Below are 12,288 nucleotides of genomic sequence, written 5' to 3' on the forward strand. Positions count from 1 at the left end.
CGAACCTTAAACCAGAACCGAAGCCGAATTTTTTCCGAAACCGAACCGAACTCGTATTTTTTCGCCATTGTGGAAATTAACCCGAACCCGAACGAAACGAAGAAACCGTTCCGAAGAAACCTTTGCGACCCTCTAATCTAAGTATTGGGTGTGTTGGTTGACTACGTTCTGGAACCATTGAAGATTTCTAAAAAGGTTGTAAGAAGGGTTGCAGGATCCCACTGAATCGCCCAAATGAGAGAAACACACACACACACACACACACACACACACACACACACACACACACACACACACACACACACACACACACACACACACACACACACACACACACACACACACACACACACACACACACACACACACACACACACACACACACACACACACACACACACACACACACACACACACACACGCGCACACACACACACACACACACACACACACACACACACACGCACACACACAATATGATTTTGTTTCTATATCGACGTTACAATGAAACGAAAATGCAGCACTAAAAAAATTAAACACAAAAAACACCTGTTTTTTTTCTCCGAACCCGTTTGAACTGGTTCGAACCGGAAAGGAATGGTGCGCCGGAACCGAACCCGGAAGTGAACCCGAACCCGACAAAATTTCGGTTCGACACCCTGATGGTAAGTATCAATTAATTTGGCAATTTGGTAAGTATCAATTTGGTATTATTTGCGCGGAAGCGTAAGTGCCCCGTCCGTGAAATCGGAGAGACTACGTCGGAAGCTACTAAGCCGGGAGAGAGAAGCTTGACGGGGAGCGCACTGCGGAAGGGGGCGCAACCCGCGCTACTCACTGTCAAAGCAGACGCGGCTCAGAAATGAAACACCAAGAAAAAATTGGCCGCGTATCTGCTCCTTTCGTTGCAAATGCTGTCAAAAGACGATAGTCTTTATCGGCTTTTGCGAAGTAAATGCCTCCCTTCGCTTTCCCGCTCACCTCTCATGTTGTTCCTATTGCGTCGCGCTCCTCCCAAGGTAAAGACACCAAAGGTTTGCTTAAATCATTTTAAATTTCCCGCGTTCCACTGCTCCAAACCGGGTGTCTCGATGCGAACGCTGCCGTACGGCGAAGACGCGCGTTAATCGAGGCGCCCTACTTCAACGTTTATAGAACCGCGTTTCCCTACTCCATGTGCGTTGCAAGCAGAACGTGGAACCTACCTAGTGGAACCTTGCGTAACTGTTGCCGGTTGATTTCTTAAAATGGCGCCAGAAGCTATAGTGGCGCGGGCGACAGCAGGCGACGGCGGAGTGAACTCTTTTTCTGCAGTTGATGAAGTATTTAATTTCGCAAAAGTCAAGCATGTTTGATTTCTTTATAAAGGAACACTGCAAATATCACTTCTGTATCGATATGTTGTCTCATATTTGAGTAATGTCTTGTTCTTCTTCAACAATGTTGACAAGCATGAACATTACACCGGACTTAGACGGGTAGATTTAGCTGTGACTATATAAGACTATTGCGCAGGCATTGTTTTGCTTTGGCCGGGTGGCTGAATCGGGTCACAGACAGACAGACGGACAGACAAACAGCCATACAGACAGAACAAAATTTCTGGGTTTAAGTAGCCCAAGAAAGACTATCGTCTTTAAAAAAGCACCTGCAGCCTCGCGCCTGGCTCCAGCTTTCCCGGGTGCGCCTACGTTAATTCTAACGCCAAGTTCGTGCAGCAATCTGGCAACACTGCAACACAACCAAGATGGCCGGCGTAGGCAGGTTCGCAGCGAAACTATAGCGCAAATATACCCTTCGCTCCAGGATTGAGATTTCTCCATTCAAGCGCCTAATTGTGACAACTCACAGAGGCAGCTGGGTGCTGCCGCTATCATCATCATCACCACCACCAGCCTATGTACGCCCACTGCAGGGCAAACGCCTCTCCCATTAATCTCCAAATACCCTGGTCATGTGCTAACTGCGACCAATTTATCCCCGCACACTTCTTGATCTCATCTGCCCATTCAACTTTCTGCCGCCCCCTGCAACGCTTGCCTAATCTAGGGATCCACTCTGTTACCCTTAATGACCAACGGTTATCTTGCCTTCGCATTACATGCCCTGCCAACGTCCATTTCTTCTTAATCAACTCCGCTCCGCCTCAACGACCGCACTGGAGACAATGCCAAAATCGCCGTTTGGTGGCAGCAGCCGACGTCAGAGCAGCTCATCATCAAAATGGTATTCTCATCAAAATGTAAGACTTTTCAGGTATCCCGAGGCTGTAATTTTCGCTGCTCAAGTCACGCCTCAGTGTTGCGTGACTGACTTTCTTACAAGCTAGGATAAATACCGCACTGCCAGTTCCTGCAAAACAAACGATACTATAATTATTCGCTGCCACCGCACCCAGCATCGCAAGTTGCGAGAGTATAAGATCACACCACCCCACGGGAATTCTCGACAGTCGAGCAGTGAAAGCGACGGCGTATTTCTTACTCTTGTAAGCTTTTGCCCAGCACGCAACATGCATTACTAACTGCATTCCTAGCCAGTATTCCCGCGCGCTTGGACATTCCGTGACGTTTGCTTCGCCGCAACCCTCTCGTCGCGCTTGCCACGAACAAGAAGATAGGCGCCCCCTCACCCCCATTACACGGTGTTGCGAATCGCGTGGTCACCCTAAGTGGAAAACCCCGTATACTAGACATGCAGGAGCTCCGTTATATAGACAGCATGAAATAGGTAGCGCAACGCGGGGGGGAGACAAAATACGAGCGGCACACGTCCTTTTGTTGTGGTACCCAGTTGCGCAATAACAGCCCCGCAGCGAGCCATAACTCACGAAAGCAAATTTTGCCAAGACTCCAAAAAGCCTTTCTATTTCTAGCCTGTACAAGTACGGGGAACGCGGGGTCCGCGGCCCTCTTCCCTGAGGGACACTGACGACACTGAGCGGCGGCTGCTGAGGTTAAGCCCGAGAGGGCTTTACATTTTGCGGAGCGCTTGCAACGTATAGAGAGGAGACGAACGCGGTTTCGTCCCACATCACCGCATAATATTGATACAGCCGAACGGCGCCATAGTTGTTTGTAGACGCCAGACTGCGCTATCGGCGACAACGCAGTCACGTGTCCCTTTCAATTAGGCTCATGAAGCACAAGCATCACACCAACCGCAGTCTGCTCTAACATTTCAGGAGTGTGGCAAAGCACCGATTAATTCGGAACCACGTTTCGATTGCAACAAGTACACTCTTAGGCGATTGGGCGCAGTGCCCAGAGTGAAGATAGACATGCCGTGCCGCTATACCCATCGACACACTGTCTGTCACATTTTTTACTTCAGTCCTCGTTTTTACCCATATCACCAGAGGCGGGCGCCTAAGGACACACACTGGACAAACGCTGGTCCCTGGCGGGAGCGGGGCCCGGAATAAACCTCCGCCGGTCGTTTATGCAAATGCAGCTGCCGAGGACTCCGCCGAGCGTAGCTGAGGGCCCAGCGGCGGCGGCGGCGGCGCACCGATTCCGTTGCGTGGCAAGATAAACGGTGCGGCCTCGGGGCGTCTTTCGGGCCCAATCTCGACTCGCTCGGCTTCGATGCATATCAAGCACGGCGCGCAGGCGCGGGCTTTCTTCCTCCGCAGTTCAGACATTTCTTCGTTCGTTCAAGTTCTTCTTCGCGTCCACCGTGCTCCGAGTTCCACTCTGCTTCGCGGGCACAAAAGCAGAACACAGGAAGGAAAAAGGAAGAAAGAAAACTGTCGCCTTGGTTGTCCGCCAGTCCTCGCATTCGAAGAACGGAACGTTTGGGAGGGAAAGAAAGGTGCAAAGAAAGTGTTGGAAATAGGGAGCCGCGATGGAAGCATGGATAGTTGTGGGGGAAAACGAACGACGGTATTAGACGGAGGATATTTATTTCCGAAACTAAACTACGAAGCTCGGTGCCGAGCACGCAGTTTCCCGTCCGCTTTTTTATGGCTCGGTTTTGGTTTAGGCTTCGATACTTTATTAGTTCCCTCTTCTCGTCCCTTGATTACAGCCGCTGCCCGGAAAAGCTTTTCCAGCCCTGACAGAGCCGCGCGTCGAGTTAAAATAAAAAATAAAAAAAACAAAGCGCCCGCATGCGCAAAGAAGAAGGGGGCCACAGACGAAGAGGAGAAACGAAAATAAAGTGAGAACTTGGAAAACTCACCCCGAGTGAACACCCTCCCCCTCAAGCTTCGTTATTGATGCTTCGCGGAGTCGGAACGTTAACCGGCTTCTTCGCACGGGTCCTATATTGATTGCGTAGGCATTCGTCTCCTGCGTTCCCACTGGTAATGCAGTGTTCCGTTCGTACCCCCCAAATGCGCGCCCTCCCATTCCTGCGCCCATCTCCTGAGAGCCCCCTCCTTCCCTCCACCATAGCCATTTTCATTGCGTTCGCGTTCATTACAGCTCTTCTGGGCCGCCCTTCGTTCCTACCTCCGCTTTCATCAGCCGAATAACTTCACCAAACTTTCACTGCCAAGGTGCTACATCTCGAGCTGCAGCCCGGTGGCTTGCATACCGCGCAAAGAACCCTCCCCGTTCCCAAACTTCTTACACTTTCCCCCCTATATGACATCCAGTCGATAGCAGTATACTTCCTTAAAAGAAAATGAAAACCCAGGCAGATGAGGAGGAATTAAAAGGTAAAAGCAACCAAACGAATACTACAGAAAAAAAATATACTCGGGGAATTCGTAAATGGATTTCTCGGCTTCAACAATGCCGAGAAAGACGACGACCCCTGAGGGATAGGGACGACGTAGTGGGACCCAAAAAGTCGCGTGGAAAGAAAACAGCACCGGACGACTTACTTAATCTGGGCGTTCAATTTATATGGAAATCGGGTAAGCAAACAGCGCAAAGATGAGGTCTATAAACAGATTTGATCGAGAAAGAAAGCCATAGATGCTCGGGGCCGCGGAGGCCGGAGAAGCGCGCAGGCAGCGCCCGCGGGGAAAATAAGACGGCCGGCTCGGAGACGGGCACGGAGGAGGACAAAAGCTCCGCGGCGAAGCCCGCCAAGGAAGACGCCGAATTTTCGGGGAGCGAAAACTCTCCATGCGGGGAAAGTGCACTCGACGACAAAAGCGGCGCCTCTGCAAACAAGATAAAAGACGGGAAAAAAATGCTGGGGCGTCATTGCCGGCGTCATCCTATGGCCAAAAGGCGCATTCAGCTTCGAAATTACGCGTCATGCACGCCGACTGCAGTACGGAGCGCTATTTTTGGAAAAAAAAAAAAAAGCAAAGAACATCAGTTTTTCGCATTTCTGACGTGAATGCGAAAACGTTTATTTGGGAGCCGCTTGTACTTCGGTCAACACCGTTGCCCTCGCAATGACGAGTTGCACTTTTTGATGCCGGAAGCAACACTTTAGGAAGTTCGGAGGCTCCGTTCTCGCTTGCGCCTCATACGACTCGCTTTCCCTCGGTAGGACCAGAATCCGAATACCGCTCCGCTCTTAACGTTCTCCACATCGGCCTGAAACGCCGCTGATAACGGCAGCACACACAGGGGCTGCTGCCGATCGGCGTAAGGGGCGGGGCCATGATATCGCTTCTCATTGCAATCCATACATCAGATAAGCGAGCGGAATGAAAGGCCACTGATGAAAGCTGCGCAGACAAGGACTGTTGCTGCTCAGCGGCAGAGAACGCGAAACAACGATCCCCCTTCTCACTGTACTTCTAACGTTAGATAACAGGCAAGTGAAACGCCCCCATCCCCCCGAGAAAATGACTTCATTGTATTTACAGTGGAATCTCGTTAAATCGTACTTGCATAAGCTGTAGTTTCTTTTTATACGTAGTTAAGGCGAATCCCCGACTCGGTTTCCCTTTGACATAATGCATTCGGATAAACCGTAGGGCCGGTTAGTACGTAATTTCTTCGCGTCCCCGTCAGGTATGGTTTAACGAGGTTTCACTGCACATCGAATTTCCTTGAATGTTTTTAGCATTAGGCACCCATTATACCGCTCAGAAGGATAAGGTCCCCGCCAGTATCTTTCAACAGCGGAGCTGTTGTAGGTTGAGATTTTTCGTCCGTCTGCTGCAGGTCGGGCGTCACGCAGGGGCACGGAGCAAGAATATACATGAGGCAAAACGGCCCACTGCGGCAAGCGCGGGTGGGCGCAGGATGTCGCAATGAAAACGAACGCGGACTATAAAGCTTGGTAGCTGCGACGGCGAAGGTGAGGGTAGCGGTATCTGATGGACGAAATGAAAGCGGCCACAATTATATTCAGGGCTGCGCAGTGAATGCCGGTCGCGGCGTCCGCGCAGCTCCTTGTCCCTCCACGGATGACGCGAGCTTAGCCCACGTCAAGCGCTTGTGAGGTTATCTGGAGGTTATCTGTGCACAGGGGTAGGAGCAGGTTCCCAGACACGCCGGCGGCCTCGCGGAAACTGGTTCCCAGACCCACCAATAGAGGGCGCAGTGGTCTGGTAGAGGCGGGATCCTCTCCGTCTTCCTACGACAGGGAGAGGGGAGGGAGCCTCCCGGCGCTGACGTTTGCGCGGCGACAGCGGTGTCGTTCTCGGGTTCGCGCCCGCTGACGCTCGAGCTCACCGAAGAGCTGCTTTGTTTCAGCTCATTTCACACAGGGTTGAACTGGGTTTAAGTTATTATATAACTTTGATTGGTTATATCCCGACGAGACCATCAGGAGTTTTCGTTTTATAAGCCTCATCGGCTTGTTATATACGGTTCCCATTGAACACTAATGCTAATAAACAGAAAAAAACTTAATTTTGTTATTTGGAATGAAGCAAACAGATACGTGACAATCTCCTTGTTTTGTTTTATTCCTCCTCTCGTCACCGTTTCGTTTGAAAGCCATGTTGCGGCACGCGCACGTGGACTTTTGGAGCCGCCACCCGCTACTCACAAAGCTGTTTTTCGCCTCAGGGGAATATAAGGCATTCGCAGTAACATCGAGCGGGTATTTCCAAGAGAAAGCCGCCCGCTGTTTTAATATCGAAACCAAGCATTGCAGGGAGCAAGAAAGAAAGCGAGCAAGGAAGCAACAAGCCGGCAATCATAGCACGTGACCCGAAGATTACATCGATTCTTCGTTAATCCCAGTGCATTCTTCGAATGAATGAATGAATGAATGAATGAATGAATGAATGAATGAATGAATGAATGAATGTTCAATAAACAACGGGTCCTGCTGTTAGGGTACGTGCCCGGTGGGGGGATTTGAAAAAAGTAAAAATTAAACCACTAAAAAATAACAGAATTGATACAACCCTTTGATCCAAATCCAAGATAAGGAGCCCCGGCATTCTTAATGCACTTGTAAAATACTACAATAGAATACACACAAGTCAATAGCTGGTACCAATGACCAACGCGCCCGCGCTTGATGAGATCGCGAGGAAATCAGTGGCGCGCGTTCAGAAGCACCCGCCACTAGGTGTACACACCACCACAGGCGGAAGCACATACGTCCCTTTCACTCAATGGCGACAGACAGACTGATCCCTCGTGTTTCAAAATTCATGCGCTCTGTGGCCGCCACCAGTTGCTGCGCGGCATAGTTTGCGCGGAGCTGACGAGAAACCACGTCACGTGAATAGCACGAGCCCCCAGAGCTACACCCCTGTTTCCGCCGTCCCACTTTTCCCTTCAGAATGACACGTGTTCGCTGAGAAATGCCAAAACCGTCCATCGGAATCACAACGGAACAACAGCTTCACACTAACCGCGCATGACACTAAGCTGGACTGATTTGTCCACCGAATTTTTCGATTTGTACGCAATGATAGAAATATCTGACTTTACTAGCAAAATTATCCAACACGGATCGGCGCGCTGCTGTTCGCGTGTAGTGAGCCGTTCCGTCTCGCGCATAACGGTGTGTGTCCGCTCGCAACGAGAGGCCACTCCGAGCAAAGAGCGCCGTCCTGTGCTTACCGCAGCGCCTAAACGAATTACGCGGGGGGTGCAGCCCTCCAGCGAATCCCGGGGAGGACACATTCCGGAGCAGAAGAGCGCGCAACGGAAAGGCGCGTACGAAGCGCCGCTCGGAAACAAAGAAGGGGCGGTCCGAAACTCTCTTTTCCCAACGACTGTTTACACGGGCTTCTCCGTCTCCGGTTAAAGAAGGGCTCCGCTGGGACACGGCCGAGCTCGTAACACGGCCGTAGGAAACCAAGGCTCTCTTTTTTTTCTTCTTCCGCCACTCACGCGGAATGTGGTCGATTTCGGAAGAGCTTGAGGGTTTCCAGAAGACCGCGCGGAGAGCTCGGAACGCAACACCGTGTTTCTGCGCGATGTTCAGCGGACGTGGGTATATATTTGGATTCCACGTGGCATCAAAAGGTACCAGTTTGATGTTAAATGACGATACAATCGCGGAAAAGCACGCTTAGTTGCGCACAGACAATTCTGCCCGCAAACAAATTACTTTCTCCGTGCAAATGACGTAACGCCTCATCATATTCACGCGCGACGTGGGCGGCTTGTGTTAATAAAAGGTTAGCACTGCCACGCGCACGTATTGCGGACGCGCACCTGCAAACGTGATAACAAACGATGATAGCGCAGCTGCTCACTGTCGCTATTGGTCAACCTTTCGTCGCCAAGCCTTTTCAACCGCTGATTAAAATTAAAGGCAATATTAGAGAGGGAGACAGAACATCGCCTCCTGTATTTTTACAATGCCAAACGCATCACCCCGGACCGGCCACTCTCCCCCAATCGGTAGCCTTCCCAGCGCTTCAATCATGTGACCAGTTCAGGTAGGGGCCACGTGGTGGAGATTGATTGATTGTAGGGTTTAACGCGCCGACGCAACGCAGGCGATGTGGCGCGCCGTAGTGGAGGGCTCCGGATTAGTTTTGACCACCTGGGGATCTTTAACGTGCGCCGAAATCTCGTACACACGGGCATTTTTGCTTTTCGCCTCCACCAGAAAAGCGACCGCCGCGGCCGGGAATCGAACCCGCGACCTCGTGCTCAGCAGCGCAACGCCTTAGCCACTGAGCCACCGCGGCGGGTCACGTGGTGGAGAGCGGCAACGTTGGCAAAACATGCTCCGCCGCGGGTCTGAGCTTTCTAGCGCTGGCGCGAACGCCATTTCTTTGACACTCTCAACCATCGGTTGCCCTGGCAACCAGGCACAGGCCGCTCTCGAAGTCAGTTACAGTTGCGTGGTCCCGGTTCAGCTCGGGGCCCCACCTCGCGACATGTGGGCACTGCAGGCGTACCACTCACTCCCATTGGGAAGCGCGCGATGCGTTTGGCATTGTAAAAATACAGGAGGCGATGGACAGAAGCGATTCCTCTAAACGAAGCTACACTACGCTTCAGCAAACTTGCAAGGGTAGAAGTACAGTGGTGAGCTCACTTATGGTGAACACGCGAGCGCGTGGTCGCCGGCACTATCAGAGCAGCTAACCGTGGGCTGTCCGAAGCAGCACGCATGCGCTGCGTGTGTCGAACGAGGCTATGCTTTCAGCGCGCGAATCGCGTCATCAGAGCGTCTAAACGTCGTCTGCTAACTTTATCTTGCTTGTAGCGGTGAAGCAATCGGGCGCTGTAAAAATAACTGGAAACTGGAATCCGGAAGAAAAATGTTTCTTAGGGAGCTTGCGGTTATTCCTTCATTAGCTTGATGCAATGCGATCAGTTCATCACATCGAAACTAGCCAGCTTGCTTCAAGCAGAGTCGATAAAAAGATGACGCTCAATTTAACAGCACTTTATTGTCTGTAAGTGATTGCCACGGAAACCGAAGGAACGCATAAGCGCAATATTTATCAGAAATAAATTGAGAGCTTAAAGTGAGCTCGCGCACTACAGCCTCAATTCAATTTACGGTGGAAAAGCACCTTTGTGATATTTATTAGGCATGTTCATACAAGGATCCAGGATTCGATGTTCAAAGCGAGACACCTAGCAGACGATGCGCAACATAGCAGAACACGAGCAGACGCTCCAAGGGCGCGATGCGCGCGCTGAAAGCAAATTCTGGCTCGACACGCACAGCGCATGCGTGATGCTTCGCGCAGACCGCGGTAGGCTGCTATGATAGTACTGGCGGACACGCGCTCCCGTGTTCACGCTAAGCGAGCTCGCCACTCTATGATGCAACGCTGGGTGCCCGTTAAGCATGACACCATGTAATGGTCAAGAGCCCCTTATGCTGGAATTTTCCCCTCCCTTCTTTTTAGGTCTACCGTCTTCAAATATTCCTTTAACAATGGGGTGAGTGGGGTAGGCTCGACTTTTAACAAAACATTGCTCTTTTCATTGTTAAGGACGTCCAAGTCCTCTAGCCATCCGCTCCCCCCTTCCTCCCCTACCGCCGTGGATCAGTGGATAAGATATTTTGCTGGTGGGCACGATGTCAGGAACTTTATTCTCCGTCGTCTTGCTGTCGGTACAGCACCGTTTAGAGGTAGAGCCGCCAGCGGAGCATCGGAAGTTTGCGAACTTACTCGGAGAGTTTCAGACACAACAATCGTTTCATAGCACGGGTGTCGTTCCGATACGCCAAATTCAATTTAGAGTTGTTTTCCTTCACCCGTTATTCGTTTACCCCAGCTCTTCTTTTACCCAGCAATGCCCAGGGTGCGTTCCCCGAAAACGCGCATAGATATTGCCGAGAGCCATGCAGTGGGTTTGTTTATGTTTTTTTTTTTTTTTTTTTCTGACCGGCAGCCCCGGGCTGTTATCTGTGTTATCCGTTGGCAAAGTGAAGCGCGTGTTCCACTATTTATTTCTTATGCCACACGTGCTATCTCTTTTAACAGGGAGAGTGTTTCGAACTAACGTCACCAGCCTAGAATAGTCTTTTTTGATCTACAGTGTTCTGGATGCCATTCGACAGTTCGAGAAACACTCGCACCGAGAAATAAAAGAGCAGACGCCACGGTATTCGATTTGGCCGACACTCGCCTGCGCACGTCACTTTGCTGCCTGCTGCTTCACCGCCTCTGTATTCGTTAAGTTAGGGGAGCACAAATTCGCTCCCATAAACTGGTTTTTCCTTGAAGCCAACTGCGTCATCTTTGGCTTCGTGACAATATGCATGAGGGAAGGTATACTCACTTTTCGGTGGCGCCGTAGCCATGCACAAGCTCGTACACGTCCTTCTTGCTCTTCCAGAAGAGGATCTCCGCAAAGGCGAGCTTGTTGCTTTGAGCCATGCTCACGAAGTTCCGCACAACGTACGTCGCCAGGCGGGCTAGCTCCTGGCAGAGACCGGGAAATGGGAGAGGCCGGAGAAAGACACTTAGCAGCTCACCGCGAAGCGCACTAGTGTTTTTGCACGCGAATGAGTTCATTCATGGATGCAGCGTGCGCATTATTAACTGGCCAAACAGTGTTTTTGTAATGGTGCTTGGGCGCATGTTTAAATTTAGGAAAGAAATCACACGCACGCAATGAAGCTAACAAACAAACAAAGACTGTAGAGTTGACAGCCCTCTTGGAGGAACTGCTGTGGATAAAGAACGTCAACGCAGCTGAGGAGAGCAGACTTCTTAAACATGCAAACACGCGCTGAATGTCCTCGTGTTATAAGCCTAGACCGGACGTTCAGTTCAGCTCTGCGCGTTATCTGGGAGAAACAATCGCGGGGGAGGTTTGGTGCTAAATTGGGCGGTGGCACGTACGACGAAACCGACTTTAGAAAGGAACGCTGTCACCTCTCTAAAAAATTCCGGGCCACCTCTACTAGCGTGAAACCTGGGGAGGGTCGAAGCATGCTGTGTATAAGTGTATTCTTGGCACCTTGGCGTTTTTGCCAACGGAGATGAAACCGTAGAGGTATACAGCTTTGCTGCGAAAGTCTCTTGTCTTTGAAGCACGAAGCGCTTCAGCGCGAGGCGTAAACGAGTATTCCGGTGTTTAGCAGGCGTTACGTTCTAGCGCGAGGCGTGAACGAGTTTTCCAGATGTTTTATTACCGTGACTACATGAGACGACGATTACGACGACGACAGGAGACGCCAATAGCCGCAGCCCCTAAGGGGCGATAGGACATAACAGCGGGCACTGCACACACGGCGCCCACCTTGAGGGTGTCGTCAACCATTTCGGGAGGCAGCGTTCTGCAGTCGTTGAGGACGCTTTGGAAGCTCTTGAAGACGCTCACTTGGAAGAGCAGCGGGTACGCCTTGAGGTCCCACGCGAGCCGGTGCAGCATGCGCACCACCTGGCGGTTCGTGTTTGCAGAGTTGGTGCGGTAGTGCGCCAGCAGCTTACAGTAGGCCATAACCACCTTCGGGTTGGCGAACCTACAGAGAGAAAAAAAA

At 51.2% G+C, this 12,288-nt stretch overlaps 1 protein-coding gene across 1 annotated transcript in view; it reads right to left on the reverse strand.

Annotated features, from left to right (window-relative positions):
- The window catches only part of Timeout (circadian regulator timeout), a 366,583-nt gene that overhangs the window by 91,008 nt on the left and 263,287 nt on the right, over positions 1-12,288 (reverse strand). The window contains exons 17-18 of the mRNA XM_077706142.1: positions 12,048-12,270; positions 11,082-11,224 (exon numbers count right to left, since the gene is read on the reverse strand). Coding sequence (XP_077562268.1) covers positions 11,082-11,224; positions 12,048-12,270 — 366 coding nt within the window. The remainder of the gene's footprint in view (positions 1-11,081; positions 11,225-12,047; positions 12,271-12,288) is intronic.

This window comes from Haemaphysalis longicornis, unplaced genomic scaffold, assembly GCF_048455015.1.
Source record: "Haemaphysalis longicornis isolate Haplotype H1 unplaced genomic scaffold, Haemaphysalis longicornis Haplotype H1 scaffold_4, whole genome shotgun sequence".
Classification (NCBI taxonomy): domain Eukaryota; kingdom Metazoa; phylum Arthropoda; class Arachnida; order Ixodida; family Ixodidae; genus Haemaphysalis; species Haemaphysalis longicornis.